General features: G+C 40.3%; 1 protein-coding gene across 3 annotated transcripts in view; it reads left to right on the forward strand.

The window, feature by feature from the left end:
• The window catches only part of RTTN (rotatin), a 126,984-nt gene that overhangs the window by 27,671 nt on the left and 77,399 nt on the right, over window positions 1-21,914 (forward strand). For all 3 annotated transcript variants that reach the window (XM_066246635.1, XM_066246636.1, XM_066246637.1), the window contains 3 exons: window positions 976-1,102; window positions 21,030-21,155; window positions 21,640-21,756. In XM_066246635.1, coding sequence (XP_066102732.1) covers window positions 976-1,102; window positions 21,030-21,155; window positions 21,640-21,756 — 370 coding nt within the window. The remainder of the gene's footprint in view (window positions 1-975; window positions 1,103-21,029; window positions 21,156-21,639; window positions 21,757-21,914) is intronic.

Here is a 21,914-nt window from a genome sequence, read left to right on the forward strand (position 1 = left end):
TAACAAATACTAAGTTACAACACAGGATTGTTAACTGCAGTCACCATGCAGTAGGTTAGATCACAGAACTTGCTCATGTTGCAATTCTGAAACTTTCTACCCTTTCCGTCTCCCCATTCTGGCCCCTGGAAGTCTCCATTCTGCTCTTGGCTGCTGGGTCTGGCCCCTATAGATCCACATGTAGGTGAGACAGCATGCATCACTTACCTTCCCTTGTCTGGCTTACATCACTCGGCATCATGTCCTTTGGGTTTATCCATGTGACGGAAGGATTTCCTTCCTTTTTATAAAGGCTGAGGAATATTTTATTGTATGTGCACACCGTATCAGGCGTCCCCAAACTACGGCCCGTGGGCCACATGTGGCCACCTGAAGCCATTTATCTGGCCCCCCACTGCACTTGTGAAGGGACACCTCTTTCATTGGTGGTCAGTGAGAGGAGCACTGTATGTGGCGGCCCTCCAATGGTCTGAGGTACAGTGAACTGGCCCCCTGTGTAAAAAGTTTGGGGACCCCTGCGCGTATTTTCTTTATTCATTCTTCAGTGGATGGGCACTTGGGTGGTTTCCATACGTTGACTATCGTGAGTAATGCTGGAATGAACATGGGGGTAGAGATATCTCTTCAAGACAGTGCTTTAATTTTCTTTGGGTATATACCCAGAAATGTGACTGCTGGATCACATGGTAGTTTTATTTTTAATTTTTGGAGCAACCTCCATATGTTTTCCATAATGGTTGTAGCAGTCAACATTCCAAGTATAGATTTTTAAAAGACATTTTGGGTGTATTTTGAACTCTGAGGAAATATTCTCTGCCTTGAGTATGCACTCGAGTAAACACTAGTATTGGTTTAGTTGACTAGATTTTCAGTTAGAGGAACAGGAATAGTAAGAACCTCCTTCCGTCATGCTTTTCAACTTTTGTTTGCCGATTTCTTAGCCTTAGAGGTCTGGGTGTTTTATCTTCTTACCAGCGGGCAGTCGGCGCAGGCCAGTCCACTACTGCAAGGGGAAAGTCAGAAGGTGCTTCTGCGCATGTTGTCTCACCCATTGCTGCAAGTGAGAGCTGACACTTACCAGTGCTGTCTGGAGATTGTGAAGGTGGGTTATCTGTGTGCTTTTTGGGGGTGTGTGAACTGACTCGATTTTCTTTTTATAACTCCAAAATTAAATTACTTGACTTTTTGGATGAAATAAAAGAACTATTATCATAAAAATAGATGGCAATTATTAATCAACTCTAAGAAATGTGTACTATTCAATTCCTTTAACTTAGTAAGTCCAGCAATTCAATTGCTTTATTAGAGGTTTTATTAAGAATTACACTTATATTGTGTAATTTAATGGTGGGAAATTGTAAGGAAAAGTACCAGGTATTTAAATGTGGTCTCGGTGTTCAGAAAGAGCGAGCTTTAGGTTATTATGGCTTAAATGATATAGTTCGCGGTCTGTTTTCTTAGTGATATTTTTCTTTTAGAACATGTTTGTTTTCTGTGATTTTAAATTATAAAATGTTTCAGCATAGAATAATACATAGAATATTACCTGTTTCAATGTTGAAAATAATATCACACATAGGACAGTATTGAAAAGTATGTGTCCTTGTACTCTTGAAGTATCCTCTTGCAGTTAACACTCTTCTAAGTACTATCTATATATCACAAATGTTTACATTTTGCCATTTTTACTTCTGATCCTTTTTAATTCAGAGAAATAAAAATATTACCATTATAATTGAAGCTTCTTTCTTTTCTCTTTACCCTTCTTTCACCAAGATAACCATATTTATAACATTTGTGTTTATCCTTCCCATTCATTGTTTTATGTGTTTTTACTGTATGTACATGTCTTTATAAATGATAAATATATAATTGTTTTATACTGGGCATATGTTTTTGCTGTCTGTTCTTTTCATGTAAGCAGAGGGTTTTAGGTCTACCTGGTTTATTCATCTTAACTGCCCTTTAGTTTGAATATACTTTGTTATTTATTGATAAATATTTAGGTTCAGTATACTTCTTACTGATAAGTTTTGCAGTATTTTCTATGACAGTCTGTGACTGATGGTATATGTTTGAAAACATTTTGACTTTACTTTTTTTTTTTTTTTGTATTTTTCTGAAGCTGGAAACGGGGAGAGACAGTCAGGCAGACTCCTGCATGAGCCCGACTGGGATCCACGCAGCACGCCCACCAGGGGGCGACGCTCTGCCCCTCCGGGGCGTCGCTCTGTTGCGACCAGAGCCACTCCAGTGCCTGGGGCAGAGGCCAAGGAGCCATCCCTAGCGCCCAGGCCATCTTTGCTCCATTGGAGCCTCGCTGCGGGAGGGAAAGAGAGAGACAGAGAAGAAGGAGAGGGGGAGGGGTTGAGAAGCAGATGGGCTCTTCTCCTGTGTGCCCTGGCCGGGAATCGAACCCGGGACTTCTGCACGCCAGGCCAACGCTCTACCATTAAGCCAACTGGCTAGGGCCTATCTTACTTTTTTTTTAAAATTAATTTTACTAGGGTGACATCAATAAATCAGGGTACATATGTTCAAAGAAAACATGTCCAGGTTATCTTGTCAATCAATTATGTTGCATACCCATCACCCAAAGTCAGATTGTCCTCCATCACCTTCTATCTAGTTTTCTTTGTGCCCCGCACCCGTAACCACCACACTCTTATCAATGTCTCTTAATCTCTTTTTTATGTCCCACGTACGGCTGGAATAATACAGTTCTTGGTTTTTTCTGATTTACTTATTTCACTTTGTATAATGTTATCAGGATCCCAACATTTTGTTATAAATGATCCGATGTCATCATTTCTTATGGCTGAGTAGTATTCCATAGTGTATATGTGCCATATCTTCTTTATCCAGTCTTCTATTGAAGGGCTTTTGGGTTGTTTCCATATCCTGGCCACTGTGAACAATGCTGCAATGAACATGGGGCTGCATGTGTCTTTACGTATCAATGTTTCTGAGTTTTTGGGGTGTATACCCAGTAGAGGGATTGCTGGGTCATAAGGTAGTTCTATTTTCAGTTTTTTGAGGAACCACCATACTTTCTTCCATAATGGTTGTACTACTTTACATTCTCACCAACAGTGAAGGAGGGTTCCTTTTTCTCCACAGCCTCTCCAACATTTGCTATTACCTGTCTTGTTAATAATAGCTAATCTGACAGGTGTGAGGTGGTATCTCATTGCAGTTTTGATTAGCATTTCTCTAATAACTAATGAAGATGAGCATCTTTTCATATATCTGTTGGCCATTTGTATTTCTTCCTGAGAGAAGTGTCTGTTCATGTCCTCTTCCCATATTTTTATTGGATTGTTTGTTTGTTGTTGAGTTTTATGAGTTCTTTGTATATTTTGGATATTAGGCCCTTATCTGAGCTGTTGTTTGAAAATATCATTTCCCATTTAGTTGGCTGTCTGTTTATTTTGTTGTCAGTTTCTCTTGCTGAGCAAAAACTTCTTAGTCTGATGTAGTCCCATTTATTTATTTTTGCCTTCACTACCCTTGCCTTTGGAGTGAAATTCATAAAATGCTCTTTAAAACCCAGGTCCATGATTTTAGTATCTATGTCTTCTTCTATGTACTTTATTGTTTCAGGTCTTATATTTAGGTCTTTGATCCATTTTGAATTAATTTTAGTACAAGGGGACAAACTGTAGTCGAGTTTCATTCTTTTGCATGTGGCTTTCCAGTTTTCCCAGCACCATTTGTTGAAGAGGCTTTCTTTTCTGCATTGTGTGTTGTTGGCCCCTTTATCAAAAATTATTTGATCATATATATGTGGTTTTAATTCTGGACTTTCTGTTCTCTTCCGTTGGTCTCACTGTCTATTTTTCTGCCAATACCATGCTGTTTTGATTGTCGTGGCCCTATAATTTGAAGTCAGGTATTGTATTGCCCCCAGCTTTGTTCTTTTTCTTTAGGATTGCTTTGGCTATTCGGGGTTTTTTATAGTTCCATATAAATCTGATGATTTTTTGTTCCATTTCTTTAAAAAATATCATTGGAATTTTGATGGGAATTGCATTAAATTTGTATATTGCTTTGGGTAATATGGCCATCTTGATTATATTTCTTCTTCTTATCCAAGAACAAGAAATTTTCTACCATCTGATTGTATCTTTTTTGATTTCCCTTAACAATGCTTTGTAGTTTTCATTATATAAGTCCTTTACATTCTTTGTTGTATTTATTCCTAGGTATTTTATTTTTTTTGTTGCAAACGTGAAGGGGATTATTTTTTTGAGTTTGTTCTCATATGTTTCATTATTGGCATATAGAAAGACTATGGACTTTTGTATGTTAATTTTGTATCCTGCGACCTTACTGTATTGGCTTATTGTTTCTAGTAGTGTTTTTATAGATTCTTTGGAGTTTTTTTGTTTGTTTGTTTGTTTGTTTGTTTTGGGTTTTTTTACAGAGACAGAGAGAGAGTCAGAGAGAGGGATAGACAGGGACAGACAGACAGGAATGGAGAGAGATGAGAACCATCAATCATCGTTGCGTATTGCGACACCTTAGTTGTTCATTGATTGCTTTCTCATATGTGCCTTGACCGGGGGCCTTCAGCAGACTGAGTAACCCCTTGCTGCAGCCAGTGACCTTGGGTCCGAGCTGGTGAGCTTTTTGCTCAAACCAGATGAGCCCACGCTTAAGCTGGCAACCTCGGGGTCTCGAACCTGGGTCCTCTGCATCCCAGTTCAATGCTCTATCCACTGCGCCACCGCCTGGTCAGGCATTCTTTGGAGTTTTTGATGTATAGGATCATATCATCTGCAAAAAGTGATACCTTTACTTCTTTTCTGACATGGATGCCTTTTATTTCTTTTTTTTTTCTTTTCATTTTTCTGAAGCTGGAAACAGGGAGAGACAGTCAGACAGACTCCCGCATGCGCCCGACCGGGATCCACCCGGCACGCCCACCAGGGGCGATGCTCTGCCCTCCAGGGGGCGATGCTCTGCCCATCCTGGGCGTCGCCATGTTGCGACCAGAGCCACTCTAGCGCCTGAGGCAGAGGCCACAGAGCCATCCCCAGCGCCCGGGCCATCTTTGCTCCAGTGGAGCCTTGGCTGCGGGAGGGGAAGAGAGAGATAGAGAGGAAAGCGCGGCGGAGGGGTGGAGAAGCAAATGGGCGCCTCTCCTGTGTGCCCTGTCCGGGAATCGAACCCGCGTCCTCCGCACGCTAGGCCGACGCTCTACCGCTGAGCCAACTGGCCAGGGCTATTTCTTTGTCTTGTCTGATTGCTCTGGCTAGAACCTCTAGCACCACATTAAATAAGAGTGGAGAGAGTGGACAACCCTGTCTTGTTCCTGATTTAAGGGGGAAAGCCTTCAGTTTTGTGCCATTTAATATGATGTTAGCTGATGGTTTATCATATATGGCCTTTATCATGTTGAGATATTTTCCTTCTATACCCATTTTGTTGAGAGTCTTAAACATAAAATTGTGTTGTATTTTATCGAATGTCTTTTCTGCATCTATTGATAAGATCATGTGGTTTTTATTCTTTGTTTTGTTGATATGGTGTATTACGTTAACTGTTTTACGTATGTTGAACCATCCTTGAGATTCTGGGATGAATCCCACTTGATCATGATGTATTATTATTTTTTTAATAAATTTTTATTTAAATGTGGTGACATCAATAAATCAGGGTACATATATTCAAAGCAAACATTTCCAGGTTATTTTGTCATTTAGTTCTGTTGCATACCCATCACCCAAAGAGAGATCGTCCTCTGTCACCCTCTATCCAGTTTTCTTTGTACCCCTCCCCCTTCCCCCTCCCTCTGTCCCTCCCCCCACCCCCCCGTAAGCACCACACTCCTGTGCATGTCTCATAGTCTCACTTTTATGTCCCACCAATGTATGGAATCCTGCAGTTCTTGTTTTTTTTCTGATTCACTTATTTCACTCCGCATAATGTTATCAAGATTCCACCAATCTGCTGTAAGTGATCCGATGTCATCATTTCTTCTAGCTGACTAGTATACCATAGTGTATATGTGCCCCATCTTCTTTATCCAGCCTTCTATTTTTTTTTACAGTGATTAAAAGCCTTTAAGCAAACTCTTGGCCCATACAGCAAGAATCCATAAAAGAGTAGTGTCCTTAACATGTTCACCAAGTCCAAGTTGGACCCATCACCATGTCAAATCCATGAAAAATGCAACCCAACCACAGTTCAGTCTGTAGGCTCTGTCACAGGGAGCAGGAGTCCAGGAAAAGTCCACATCCAGGAAAAGTCCGCATGGCACTGGAATTGTTGTCACCATTCTATACTTTGCAGCTCATGTCCAAGTCCCAGTGACCGCTGCTTCTAGCTGGTAATGATTCAGGTAGACTGGAGAAGCCATTTGCAGCATGCGTGGATATGGAGCTTCTGTTCTCCTCTGCCTGGAGAGATGAGACCAGGTAGCTTTTCCCTGGAGCTTTGCGACTGTGGCATGGTAAAGAGAACCTTAGGATATACTAAGCTGGGTGGCAAAGGTAGATTCATAATAGAAGTTGGCAAAAGAGGGAAAGAGAGCTCTAAATTAAGAGTAGGTCCCAGCCTGAAATATGAGTGGGGCATTGAGATAGGAGGGATAAAGGAAACACTATATATTAAGCAAAGCAGCAGAACATAGGACTATCAATACCCACAACAGAGATCTTTGAGGGAAGAATAAAAAACCTGACTATTCAGGCAAAACATAGTTAAGTGGCCCTTGTGCAAATGAGATCAGTTTACCTGCTTCTTGGAAGAAATACCCTGGGCTTGTCCACACTGTCGTAGATGGGGCCGACGGCCCTGGGCACCTTCAGCCTTCAGTGGCAAACCCCAGCTTTCTGGGCAAGGTTAGGTCATAGGTGGCTGGAGCAGGGCTGGAAGAGACTGAACCCTCCCTTAGAGGAGTGAGGGGGAAGCCTACCTTCCAGTGTCCCTGTTTCCTCACAGTAGAGGCATGTAAGCCTGGCAGGCTTTAGCTCAATGACCTTCCTTTCCACTATTGAAGCAGGACCCAGATGGCATCCTATGAGACCCCTTTGGGGCATTGGAGCCTTTAAGGGTGTATCCTAAAAGCTGGTAGTTCCCCTGATCTCTATTGGGCTTTTACTGCCTCTAGGTATCTTAAAAGCCATGCTCAGAAGATCTCGCTGAGGGGTTTGAGGATCCCCATCCGCCTATATAAATCTTTTTCATATATCTGGAGCTATTTGGAAAAAGACAAAACAGTGTATTAGCTGGATCTAATAAAGAAGGTAGTAGTTTGCAGGCGAAAAAGATTTGGTGTCTCCTGTTCATCAGCATTCAAAAGAAACGTAAAAAAAAAAAATTTTTTTTTTTTAAAGTAAAAAGCATGTTATGGTAGACCCGTAGGAGTTCCAGGATATGACTACCCCCTTTTAAATTTTTTTTTTTTTAATTTACCTTAAAATGTTTGCTGAGTACACTTTAATAATACCTTAACTGCCGTGCTGCTTCCCGAGAAAGTTGAAACTGTTTACACCGGGCTGTAGCATTCTGGTGACGAATAGTATGAGACTGACTTGCTCAGTCTGTCATGGTTGCTCCATATAATTTTCTTTTGAGTAGCTTGATCAACAAGGGCATTCCTAGGCCCTGGCCTATTGGCTCAGTGTTAGAGCATTGGCCTGGTGTGCAGGATTCCTTGGCCAGAGCACACAGGAGAAGCGCCCATCTACTTCTCTCCCCTCCCCCTCTCCATCCTCTCCGTCTCTCTCATCCCCTCCCACAGCCAAGGCTCCAACAGAGGAAAGCCACCCCGGGCACTTAGGATGGCCCCATGGCCTCTGCCTAAGTTGTTAGAATGGCTCTGGTTGCAACAGAGCAACACCCCAGATGGGCAGAGCATTCCCCCCTGGTAGGCATGCCAGGTGGATCCCGGTCAGGCACATGCGGGAGTCTGTCTGACTGCCTCCCCATTTCCATCTTCAGACAAATACAAAAAATAAATAAATAAAATAAAAAATACAACAAAAAACAAACAAAACAAAAAAAAAGAAAAAAGAAAAGAGTAAAAAAAAAAGGGCATTCCTTTGTGTTAAAGCTCCAGGGAGCATGGAGTGAGCTTGAGTATGTCCTATGAAACATGGAGCTCTATGTTGACATATAAGTCTTTGAAGAAGGAGGAACTGCTGAAATAGTTCATCAGCATTTGTCCCTAAAACAGCAGTCTTTATAGTGGAAACACCATAAGTAAATATTTGCTGTCTGTCTATAGATTAAAGGGGGAATATGGCAAATGCTGAAAAGCCATGATCTTTGTGCCCCTCCCCTCCCCCAACCCTCTCCCTCTCCGCCCCCCACCCTGTAACCCCAACCCTGTTGTCCATGTCTTTGAGTCTCATCTTTATGTCCCACCTATGTATGGAATCATATAGTTCTTAGTTTTTTCTGATTTACTTCTTTCGCTCAGTATAATGTTATCAAGGCCCACCCATGTTGTTGTAAAAGATGCTATGTCATCATTTCTTATGGCTGAATAGTATTCTATAGTATATATGTACGAAAGCTTTTTAATCCACTCGCCCTCTGACGGACACTTGGGCTATTTCCAGAGCTTTGCTATTGTGAACAATGCTGCCATAAACATGGGGGTGCATTTCTTCTTTTCAAACAGTGCTATGGTGTTCTTGGGGTATATTCCTAACACCGGTATAGCTGGGTCAAAAGGCAGTTCGATTTTTAATTTCTTGAGGAATCTCCATACTGTTTTCCACAGTGGCTGCACCAGTCTGCATTCCCACCAGCAGTGCAGGAGGGTTCTTTTTTCTCCACATCCTCGCCAGCACTTATTCTGTGTTGTTTTATTGATGAGCGCCATTCTGACTGGTGTGAGATGATATCTCATTGTGGTTTTAATTTGCATTTCTCTAATCATTAGTGATGTTGAACATTTTTTCATATGCCTTTTGGCCATCTGTGTGTCCTCTTTGGAGAAGTGTCTATTCATTTCTTTTGCCCATTTTTGGATTGGATTGTTTGTCTTTCTGGTATTAAGTTTTACAAGTTCTTTATAAATTTTGGTTATTAACCCCTTATCAGACACAATGTCAAATATATTCTCCCATTGTATATTTTGTCTTTTTATTCTGTTCTTATTGTCTTTAGTTGTGCAGAAGCATTTTAGTTTGATAAAATCCCATTTGTTTATCTTTTCTTTTATTTCACTTGCCTGTGGAGACAAGTCAGCAAATAAATTGCTGCGAGAGATGTCAGAGAGCTTACTGCCTATGTTTTCTTCTAAGATGCTTATGGTTTCATGGCTTACATTTAAGTCTTTTATTTATTTTGAGTTTATTTTTGTGAGTGGTGTAAGATGGTGTTCTAGTTTCATTTTTTTGCAGGTAGCTGTCCAATTTTCCCAACACCATTTGTTGAAGAGCCTGTCTTTACTCCATTGTATTTCCTTACCTCCTTTGTCAAATATCAGTTGTCCATACAGCTGTGGGTTTATTTCTGGGTTCTCTGTTCTGTTCCATTGATCTATGTGCCTGTTCTTATGCCAGTACCATGCTGTTTTGAGTACAATGGCCTTATAATATAACTTGATATCCGGAAGTGTGATCCCTCCTGCTTTATTCTTCCTTTTCAAGATTGCTGAGGCTATTCGTGTTCTCTTTTGGTTCCATATAAATTTTTGTAATATGTATTCTATATCTTTGAAGTAAGTCATTGGTATTTTAATCGGTATTGCATTGAATTTATAAATTACTTTGGGTAATGTAGACATTTTAATGATGTTTATTCTTCCTAACCATGAGTATGGTATATGCCTCCACTTATTTGTATCTTCTCTGATTTCTTTTATCAATGTTTTATTATTTTCCGAGTACAAGTCTTTAATCTCCTTGGTTAGATTTATTCCTAGGTACTTTATTTTTTTGGTTGCCATGGTAAAGGGGATTGATTCCTTGATTTCTCTGACAGTTTATTATTAGTGTATAAAAATGCATCTGATTTCTGAGTATTGATTTTATATCCTGCCACATTGTCAAATGCATTTATCAGGTCTAGTAGTTTTTTGACTGAAACTTTAGGGTTTTCTATATACAATATCATATCATCTGCAAATAATGATAGTTTTACTTCTTCTTTTTCAATTTGGATGCCTTTTATTTCTTTTTCTTGTCTGATTGCTGTGGCTAGGAATTCCAGAACTATGTTGAATAAGAGTGGTGAAAGAGGGCACCCCTGCCTTGTTCCTGATCTTAAGGGGATTGCTTTTAATTTTTGCCCATTGAGTATGATGTTGGCTGTGGGTTTCTCATAGATGGCCTTTATCATGTTGAGGTATGTTCCCTGTATTCCCACTTTGCTGAGAGTTTTGATCATGAATGGGTGCTGGATTTTATCAAATGCTTTTTCTGCATCTATTGAAATTATCATGTGGTGTTTCTCCTTCCTTTTGTTTATGTGATGAATCACATTGATTGATTTGCGAATATTGTACCAGCCTTGCCTCCCAAGAATAAATCCCACTTGATCATGGTGTATGATTTTTTTCATATATTGCTGGATGTTGTTTGTTAATATTTTGTTGAGGATTTTTGCATCTAAATTCATCAGGGATATTGGCCTATAATTTTCTTTTTTTGTGTTGTCTTTGCCTGGTTTTGGAATCAGAATTATGCTCACCTCATAAAAGGAGTTTGGAAGTCTTACTTCTTCTTGAATTATTTGAAATAGCTTGAGAAGGAATAGGAGTTAGTTCTTCTTTGAATATTTGGTAGAATTCACTTGTGAAGCCATCAGGCCCAGGACTTTACTTTTTTGGGAGTTTTTTGATAGCTGTTTGAATCTCATTTGTTGTAATTGGTCTGTTTAGGTTTTCTGATTCTTCCAGATTGATTTTTGGAGGATTATATGATTCAAGGAATTTGTCCATTTCAGCTAGGTTGTCTAGTTTTTTGGCGTACAGTTCTTCATAGTATTTTCTTACAATATTTTGTATTTCTGTTGTGTCAGTTGTTATTTCTCCACTCTCGTTTCTAATTTTATTTATTTGAGTCCTCTCTCTTTTTTTCTTGGTGAGTCTCGTTAAAGGTTCATCGATCTTGTTTACCTTTTCAAAGAACCAGCTCCTGGTTTTATTGATCCTCTGTATTGTTTCTTTAGCCTCTCTGTCATTTATTTCTGCTCTGATCTTTATTATTTCCTTCCTTCTACTAGCTCTGGGCTTTACTTGCTGTTCTTTTTCTAGTTCTTTTAGATGCAGGGTTAAGTTGTTTAATCGAGCTTTTTCTAGCTTCTTGAGGTATGCCTGTAATGCTATAAACTTCCCTCTCAGGACTGCTTTTGCTGTGTCCCATAAATTTTGAGTTGATGTATGCTCATTATCGTTTGTTTCTAGGAATTTTTTAATTTCTTCTTTGATCTCAATGTTAACCCATTTGTTATTTACTAACATACTATTTAATTTCCAAGTGTTTAAATGTTTTTCAATTTTTCTTTGTGGTTGATTTCTAGTATAATGCCATTGTGATTAGAGAAAGTGCTTGATATGATTTCAATCTTCTTAAATTTGTTGAGACCACTTTTGTGCCCTAACATGTGGTCTATTCTAGAGAATGTACCGTGAGCGCTTGAAAAGAATGTATATGCTGCTGTTTTAGGGTAAAAGGTTCTGAAGATATCTATTAAATTGAGTTGATCTAACATGTCCTTTAAGTCTGCTGTTTCTTTGTTAATTTTCTTTCTTGAGGATCTATCTAATGATGTTAATGGGGTATTGAAATCCCCTACTATTATAGTATTGCTGTTGATCTCACCCTTTAAGTCCATCAAAGTCTGTTTTATATATTTAGGTGCTATATTAGGTGCGTAGATATTTATAATGGTTATATCTTCCTTTTGGATTGCTCCCTTTATCATTATGTAGTGACCTTCTTTATCTCTAACTATGGTCTTTGTTTTAAAGTCCATTTTGTCTGATATAAGTATTGCTACCCCAGCTTTTTTTTCATTTCCATTTGCATGAAATATTTTTTTCCATCCTTTTATCTTCAGTCTGTGTGCATCTTTTGATTTAAGGTGTGCCTCTTGTAGACAGCATATGTATGGGTTCTGTTTTCTTATCCATGCAGCTACCCTATGTCTCTTGATCAGATCATTTAATCCAGTAACATTTAAGGTTATTACTGATATGTAATTGTTTATTGCCATTTTTTTTCTTTAAAACTGTATTCCTCTTTTGTTGTATTCTTTTTTTCCTTTGATCTGTTTACAACAGGTCCCTTAGCATTTCTTGCAGCCTTGGTTTGGTTGCAGTGAATTTCTTGAATTTTTTTTTTGTCTGTAAAGCTTTTTATTTCTTCTTCAATTTTAAATGATAGCCTTGCTGGATAAAGTAGTCTTAGTTGTAGGTTCTTGTTCTGCATTACTTTGAATATTTCTTGCCGTTCCCTTCTGGCCTCAAGTGTTTCTGTTTAGAAGTCAGAAGTCATCCTATGTTTGCTCCTTTGTAGGTGATAGTCTTTTTTTCTCTAGCAGCTTTTAATATTTTCTCTTTATCATTTAGCTTTGGTATTTTAATTATGATGTGTCTTGGTGTTGGTTTCTTTGGGTTTCTCCTTAATGGAGTTCTCTGTGCTTCTTGAACATGTGAAATGTTTTCCTGTCTTAATTGGGGGAAGTTTTCTGCTATGATTTGTTTGAACAAAGTCTCTATCCCTTGTTCTTTCTCTTCTTTTTCAGGAACTCCTATGATGCGGATGTTGTTTCTCTTTATGTTGTCACAGAGCTCTCTTAGAGTTTCCTCAGACTTTTTGAGTCTCTTTTCTTTTTTCTGCTCTGCTTCCATGCCTTTATTTATCGTGTCCTCTAACTTGCTGATTCGATTCTCTGCTTCATCCATCCTGCTTTTAATTCCTTCCATTGTATTCTTTATTTCAGATATTGTATTTGTCATTTCTGACTGATTCTTTTTTATTATTTCAATGTCCTTTTTTATATTTGTTATCTCTTTATTTAGGTTATCATAATGGCCATCTATGGTTGTTCTAATATCTTTGAGCATCCTAACAATCATTATTTTAAACTCTGCATCGGGTAATTTGGTTATATCTGATTCACTTAGGTCCTTTTCTGGGGATTTCTCTTGGTTCATTTGTGTTGTATTTCTCTGCCTCCGCATTTTCTCTTCACGGGAGTGGCTGTGATCACACGCTCAGGTGTACAAGCGTTGGTGGCCTTGGCCTTTGTCCCACCCCCGTGTGTGATGCTGTACTCGGTCCTGAGGGCACTGGCGAGCACCATTGCTCAGCTGCGGGTCTCCGCCTGTTTCCGGTCTTTCGCCCTGCTCTTGCAGGAGGAGCCCGCCCGAGGAACGGCTGCTAGCCTGGCTCTACTACCAGGCAGGAATGCGTGCCCAAGCTCAGCTCAGTAGCGGAACTCCGCCTCTTCTGGGCTTTTGGCTCTACCCCCGCGGGAGGAGCCAGCTACCAAGTCAGACCAAGCTTGGGTTGCACGGGCGGGGCAAGGCTGTGCTCCTCTCCCTTGCCCCGGGGCTTTTCTCCACCCTTTCTGGGGTTCCCGCCCTTCTCCCGCAGGCAGGCTGGATCATAGGCTGCTGGCAGCTGAGTTTGACCGCTTTTGCACGCCCCCTTCCCCCAGCCAGGCAAGATTGAACTCACACCTGAGCCCAGTGGTGGCCAGCTGGCTTCCGCCCCTGCCAGCAGAACCGCACTTTTGTCTCCTGCTGCCGCCGGCTCTCCGGCGAGCCCTCAGCTGCGTGGGTGGGGGCGTTGCAGCTCGGACCCTAAGACTCACTGCTGTAAACCTGAAAGCTCACTCCTTCTATGCAACTCTGCTCTGAGTGCTGCGGGGGAGCTTGTTTGGCTGCTCTCCTGCTTCCCTTTGCTGGTATTGCTGTTTCCGGGGGAAATATTCACTTCAGCTTTGGGGAGTGACTTGTCCCAGGGGTTAGGGTGGGTAACTCCCAAAATGTTTCTCCCTGTGCCTCCTAAATATCACTCTCTTCCTGTTACTCTGGTCCTCTCCTCTCTCCCTCCATCCCCAGGAGCCCCGGGTGAGTGTTTGTGAGAGAGATGTTCTGCGCGGTTCCTTTAAGAAGGATCCTGGGTCTGAGAAATCAGGCTGTTTCTCACAAACAGTATACTGACTTATTTCCAGCTAAATACTGTCCTTACGCCTCTTCTGGGCTCTGGGGCTCAGGACCCTTCCCCCTCTGCTAAACTCACTTCCCACCACGGGAGTCTCTCCCTGCTGCTGTTCGCTCCGGGGAGCTGGGCAGCCCTCTCTGCGTTTCCACTTTTCCTACCAGTCTCCGTGTGGCTTCTTCAGTGTTCCTTGGTTGAAGAGTCCTCGTAGTTTAGTCCAAAATTGGTTTTTCCAAATGATAGTTCTAAAAATTAGTTTGTATTCCACTTTGGTTCTGGGAGGTAGATGTTGGTACGTCCGCCTACTCCAGCGCCATCTTGTCTTCCCTCCCAGTTCAGGTTTTATCCCGATGTATTATTTTTTTAATATATTGTTGTATTCGATTTGCTAGTATTTTGTTTTGTATTTTACCATCTGTATTCATTAGAGATATTGGTCTGTAGTTTTCTTTTTTTGTGCCGTCGTTGCCTGGTTTCGATATGAGAGTTATGTTGGCCTCATAAAATGTGTTTGAAAGTATTGCTTCTTCTTCAATTTTTTGGAAGACTTTGAGTAGAATAGGAACCAAGTCTTCTTTGAATATTTGATAGAATTCGCTAGTATAACCGTCTGGGCCTGGACTTTTATTTTTGGGGAGGTTTTTAATAGTTTTTTCTATTTCTTCCCTACTAATTGGTCTGTTTAGGCTTTCTGCTTCTTCTTGACTCAGTCTAGGAAGGTTGTATTGTTCTAGGAATTTATCTATTTCTTCTAGATTGTTGAATTTAGTGACAAAGTTTTTCATAGTATTCTACAATAATTCTTTGTATATCTATGGTGTTTGTGGTGATTTCTCCTCTTTCATTTTGGATTTTGTATATATGAGTTCTTTCTCTTTCCTCTTTGGTAAGTCTTGCCAAGGGTTTGTCAATTTTGTTGATCTTTTCAAAGAACCAACTCCTTGTTCTATTAATTTTTTCTATACTTTTTCTGTTCTCTATTTCATTTATTTCTGCTCTGATTTTTATTATCTCCTTTCTTCGGCTGGTTTTGGGTTGTCTTTGTTCTTCTTTTTCCTGTTCCTTAAGGTGTGAAGTTAAGTGGTTCACTGGCTCTCTCTTGTTTGTTCATGTAGGCCTGAAGTGATATGTACTTCCCTCTTATCACTGCTTTTGCTGCCTCCCATAGATTCTGATATGTTGTATTGTCATTTTCATTTGTCTGTATATATCTTTTGATCTCTGCGCTTATTTCTTCTTTGACCCAATCATTTTTTAAAAGTATGTTGTTTACTTTCCACATTTTTGTGGGGTTTTTTTTCTCTTTTTTGCAGTTGAATTCTAGTTTCAAGGCTTTATGATCAGAAAATATGCTTGGTACAACTTCGATTTTTCTGAATTTGCTGATGTTTTTGTGGCCCAACATATGGTCAATTCTTGAATGGTCCGTATACACTGGAGAAAAATGTATACTCTGTCACTTTGGGATGAAATGTCCTATAGATGTCTATCATATCCAGGTGCTGCAGTGTTTTGTTTAAGGCCAATATATCTTTATTGATTCTCTGTTTGGATGACCGATCTAGAGCCATCAGCGGTGTATTGAGGTCTCCAAGTATGATTGTATTTTTGTCAGTTTTTGTTTTAAGGTCAATAAGTAGCTGTCTTACATATTTTGGTGCTCCTTGGTTTGGTGCATATATATTACGAATTATTATGTCTTCTTGATTCAACGTCCCCTTAATCATTATGAAATACTATTTTTGTCTCTGAGTACTTTTGCTGGCTTATAGTCAGCATTATCAGATATCAGTATTGCTGTGCCTGCTTTTTTTTTGGATGTTATTTGCTTGAAGTATTGTTTTCCAGCCTTTCACTTTGAATTTGTTTTTATCCTTGTTGATTAGATGAGTTTCTTATAGGCAGCATACAGTTGGATTTTCTTTTTTAATCCATTCTGCTACTCTGTGCCTTTTTATTGATATTAAACCATTTACATTTAGTGTAATTATTGACACTTGTGAGTTCCCTATTGCCATTTTATAGATTGCTTTCTGTTAGTTTTGTGTCTTGTTTGATTCTTCTCTTTTGTTTTTCTATCTTATTTTTGTTTGGTTGTCTTCCATACATCTTTCCTCTGTTGCTATCTTTTATAAATCATGTGCTTCTGTGTTGGTTTTTTCAATGGTGGTTACCATTAAGTAATGAAAAGGTTCCTACCCTGTTCATTGTAGTGCACTATCTTGTGAGTACTTTTACACTCCATCATTCTTTGCTACTGTTAATCTCCATCTAATTCCCCCCTCTTTTTTTGTTGTTGTCAGTTGAAAATTGGTTTTATTGTGTTCTTGGTGGAGCTTTTACTTGTGGTTTTGTTTTGTTTTTTCTTTGTATCTGGATGGAAAACCCCCTTTAGTAATTCCTGGAGTTGGGGTTTTCTGATGATAAATTCCCTCATCTTTTCTGTATCTGTGAATGCTTTTATTTCTCCTTCATATTTGAAGGATAGCTTTGATGGGTATAGTATTCGTGGTTGAAAGTTCCTCTTTCAGGATTTTAAATATTGGGGTCCACTCTCTTCTAGCTTGTAGAGTTTCTGTTGAGAAATCTGATGATAATCTAATGGACCTTCCTTTACATGTCGTATTCTTCTTTTCCCTGGCTACCTTGAGAATTTTTTCTTTGTCGTTGGTTTGTGCCCATTTCATTATGATATGCCTTGGAGTAGGTTTGTTGGGTTTAAGAAAACTCAGTGTTCTGTTTGCTTCTTGAATTTGAGGCTTTAATTTTTTCCATAGGCTTGGGAAGTTCTCACTTATTATTTGTTTGAATATGTTCTCCATTCCATTTTCTCTCTCTTCTCCCTCTGATATACCTATTATTCTTATGTTATTCTTTTTCATGGAGTCAGACAATTCCTGTAGGGCTTTCTCATTTTTTAAAATTTTTGAGTCTCTTTCTTCTTCTCTCTGTTGTGCCTCAAGTTGCTTGTCTTCTTTTTCACTAATCCTACCTTCTATCTGGCCTGTTAGCTACCTTCTATCTGGCTTAATTAGCTAACCTTGTTACCTCGTTTTTCAGCTCGTGAATTGAGGTTTTCATCTCTGCTAGATTTATTTTTATAGTTTCAATTTCCTTGGTAATATATTCTTTGTGTTCATTGAGTTGTTTTCTGAGCTCCCTAAATTGTCTTTCTGTGTTTCCTTGTATATATCTGAATATTTTTAGAATTTCTATTTTAAATTTTCTGTCATTTAGCTCCAAGGTTTCCAATATATTAAATTTTTTCTCCATAGATTTTTCCTCATCTATTTGTGCTACCTCTCTGTCTTTTGTATCCATGATATTCAATTACCTTTTCCTTAATGGCTCTGAGGGTGGTTTTTTTGATAGTATTAATGAGAATTAATAAAGAATAAAAAGTTAAAAAAATAAAAATAAATAATAAAATAATTATTATCCCGCTCCTTTTTTTTCCTCTCCTCTCCTCTCCTCTCCCCTCCTTGTTGAGAAAATGTTGTGGTGAACTGTGAATTATATTGTGCTAAATAGAACAAAAAGTACCTATAATGGAGGGCCTGAGTTGGGGAGAAGTGATAAAGGGGCAAAAAAGGGGGTATGGACCCACTAAATGCAAAAAGGAAAAACTTTGGATCAAGAATAAAACGATTTGCTTTTAGGTGATGGTTGACTAAGGCATATGATGAGAGGAATAAGAGGGAAACAGGAAAAAGGGGAAAAAATTTAAAAAATTCTATTCTATTTAGTGGATCATGAACTAGATAAAATGGAGAACCAGGGTTGGGAGCACTGCTAGTCAGTTAAAAAAGTGCAGTAAAAAACCCCCAAAGCGCCACAAGGAAATATTTGAGTTCCAGATAAAGTAATTTGTTTGTGATTGAGGGTTGAATGAGAGCAAAAGTAAAGGAGAAAAGAAGAAACTAATATAGAGCGAGAAAAAAAAAGAAAGAGGAAAACACAAAATGAAGAAAAAATAAAAGAAGAGAGAAAGAGAGTTAAGGGTTTTGGAGTGCAATCCTCATAGAGAGAAAGGAAGAAGAAAGAAAAGATAATGAGTGATGTAACACTTATGGGTAGTGTAGTTCAAGGAGAGGAGACAGTAAGACTGGCAGAGAATTAAATGACCAAATTGGAAGAGGAAGAAAATAATCAAGACAAGAAAATAAGAGAAACAAATGAACAAATATCATTAAATGGGATAGGTTATAAAGTCAGTGGATTATTTTTGATTTTGAGAGGTTATCTTCTTGCTTTTTCTTTTTTCTCCCTCTTCTTGGTTGGTGACTCTGTACCCCGGGTTCTGCCCCTGTGGTAGGCTGAGGTAGAGGTTTGCAGTTGATAAGTATCTATGGTGATGTCATATATTGGGTTTCAGTCTCGTTGGCAGTCGAGGCTCATTAGCATTTGCAGGCTCTGCCAATGAGAAAGTCCGTATTACCAGGGCCTCTTTCCTAGTCTTTCCTTCCTGAATTAGTAGCCTAATGATCCAGCTATGGGGTTGCTGCTGCCTCTGTCTGGAGAGTAAGAGGCTCAAAGAGCTGGCAAATCACCACTATATTCCCACTCAGCACAGGGCTCTGGATAAGGCTCAATCAGTCAGAGCCACTAGTATAATCAGGTGGGGCTTTAGCCCACACAAAGACTTCTGATTTTGCACCTCTGTCTGGGAACACGGGCGCCCACTCCAGGGGGAATCTCTCACCCACTATCTGCACTCGCCTACCAGGATATCCGGCCGGCCGCCTCTCACGGAAAAGTTCCAGCGTAGGGAATTTTGGTCCCACTCACTCCCCGCGTGCTGCTTTTCAGGGCGCAGGGGCGACCTCAAGACTGGTTTCGGCCCACAGAAAGGCCTCTGACTCTGCCCCTCTGTCCGGGAACACGGGCGCCCACTCCCCGGGGGAATCTCTTGCCCACTCTCCGCGCTCGCCAACCAGGATACCAGGCTGGCCGCCTCTCACTCCGAGTGAGGTGCCCCGCCCGCATGGAAAAGTTCGAGCATAGGAAATTTTGCTCTCACTCACTCTCCACGCGCTGCTTTTCAGGGTGCAAGGGCGACCCCAAGACTCTTGTTTCGGCCCACAGAAAGGCCTCTAACCCTGCCCTTCTGTCCGGTAACATGGTTGCCCACTCCCGGGGCTCTAGGAGGAGTCTGTCGCCCACTATCTGCACCCAATGACCAGGAGATCGTGATTAATGGCTGTCCCACTTGCCTTTCTTTGTCTGGGTTTGGCGCGAGTGTTAGCTTGTGTTGACTGGGTTGCCACAAGCACAGTTTTTCCTTGGCTTGGATGTCCGTGCCACAGCCTGGTTCAGATGTTTGTGCCGCAGTCTTGTTCTATTCACACCTTATGCCCGCCTTAGTTCCTATACTCAGTTCCCACTGAAAGCAGCCCTTAGTTAGGTTAGTGAGGAAGGCGGAATGTTTCTTCCTCCTTATTTCCTTTGGGGTTGATTATATATTTAGTCAATTTTTCGCTCAATCATATCCTTGCGTTTAGCGTGGAACTTCTGGAGGCTCCAAGGATAGATTTTTCTGTCTCTGGTTTAAGATCTTGTTGAATTTTTGGGGAGATTTATCAGTATCGCTCCTTACGGCGCCATTTCTCTGACGTCATCCTATCTTACTCTTGAATGATAGTTTATTTACATTAATCTTGAATGATAGTTTAGCTGGATATAGAATTATAGGTTAACTTTTTCTTTTTCACTTTGTGATATTGCTTTGTCCTTGTTGTTGTTGAGAAGTCTGTTGTCAAAGTATAGTTAATTTGTATTTTTCCTTTAGTTGGTTTTAAGATCTTTTTTATGTCTCATAACAATGTCTTTATATACATTTTTTAAAAATTACTTTTTTCAACATTCTTCTGTCTGAAGACTCACATCTGCTGATTTTTGAGTTTTAGTTATTATTTTTCTTAATCCTGCTATTTTCTCCATGTTGAACTCTCATGAGATGATAAACATTCTTTTCCCCTTTGTGGCTTTTAAGCTCTCTTTTATATTTTCCACTACCTCTTTTTGTTTTGTTTGCATGGAGTTCCTCAGTGCTGTCAATCAGTACATTCTTTCTTTCTTTAATTAGGTCTCATTTTTTTTTTTTAAATCATGGTAAAATGTACATAACAACATTTACATTTAATAATTTTTTAGTGTGCAAGTAGTGGTATTAAGTACATTCACATTGTTGTGCAGTCATCAGTATTATTCATCTCCAGAAATTCTCTACCCATTTAAACAATAAGTCCTCATTTCCCCTCCCCTCAGGCCCTGACAACCACCATTCATTCTATTTTCTACCTGAATGTGACTATTCTAGGTACCTCATCTACGTGCGAGATGTATTTGTCTTCTTGTGTCTGGTTTATTTCACTTAACATAGTATCTTCAGGGTTTGTACATGATATAACAGATCAGCATTGCATTTCTTTTTAAGGCTGAATGATGCTCTGTTGTTTGTATATGCCACATTCTGTTGGTCCATTCATCTGTTGATTGGACATTTGGGTTATTTCCATCTCTTAGCTATTGTAACCAGAGTTTCTATGAACATGGGTCCACATACAGCTCTTTGAATTCTGCTTTAATTCTTTTGGATATCTAGTTTATTATGGTACTTACTTTCTTTATGCCTATCATCATCAAAGTTAAGATATTTGGTTATCTCAGTAGTTTAAGTTATCAGCACTCTGCTTGATGGAAGAAAGTAACAATACGTAGCTCATGCAGACTCAAAAACAGTTGGTCCGGAGGATCTTTTATCATCCTCTCTATGTAAAATAAGTTTCAGTGAAGTGAAAGCTAAAATTGGAATTGAAATAATTTTAAATAAAAGAAAGAAGGATCCTTTTGAAAAATCCATGTTAGTGATTTTTAACAACTTTTTACTTACAGGAATGTTTAGGTATCCATAATGTTGGAACACCTGTGGCTTCCTTTTGTAACGGCATTCATTTTCTACTCCACCCAAAAGTTCTGTATGAAATTTCTGCATTCGGCTTTCAGGAGCCCAATAACGAGGTAAGGCGTGTGAAAAGCGAGTGCAGGAACTGTGTCATTCTTTAGGTACTCAGCTAAGTCACAGTAGTATCCTAATAGAAGTGGAGGGTGTGATGAGAAACAGAAGAGAAATGTGTCTGTGATGTGTCGCTTTAGTCCAGCTGTTTAAATAAAAAGAAATGTTAAAGAAAATTGACTCAAAATACAGGACAGATGCAGCTGTGTACTTAGGTTTGTCACCCAAGACGCAGAGCAGACTGGTTGGATTTAGCAGGTTGTTGCGTGAAGGGGCATGTCACTCGGGGGAAGGCAGGCCCCAGAGGCAGGAGCAGGCTCTTTCCTGGGGAAGGAGCGGTGGGGAGCAGGTGTGGCTGCTGTGGCAGGGTTGGGACCACGTGGGAAGGGGTGGCTATTTTGTGCCTGTCCGCACGTCACCAAGCATCTCGGGGGCACCTGGCGCCTCAGCGGCCCCCCATTTGTCGGGTGTATGTCTGTTGTTGGACAGGTGACCACCGCGGCCAAGGCCATCCTGTTGTACCTGCTGCAGGGGCGGCTGATGATGCCGGTGCGGACTTGGGACCAGCTGATGGAGTCACTGTGCCCCTTGCTCCCAGTGCTGCAGGTATGTGCGCATGCGCAGTGTCCACTCCCGCCGCGTCTTCGGTGGGCGGGATGTGCACGTGGGCACGGCGCGGTGGGTGAGCGAGCAGGAGGCTGGCGGCTGTCCTCCGTCTGGCAGGGGCCCAGGACAGCTGACCGCTGTGCACCTGACGCATCTGG

The sequence above is a fragment of the Saccopteryx bilineata genome, chromosome 11, assembly GCF_036850765.1.
Source record: "Saccopteryx bilineata isolate mSacBil1 chromosome 11, mSacBil1_pri_phased_curated, whole genome shotgun sequence".
Taxonomy (NCBI): domain Eukaryota; kingdom Metazoa; phylum Chordata; class Mammalia; order Chiroptera; family Emballonuridae; genus Saccopteryx; species Saccopteryx bilineata.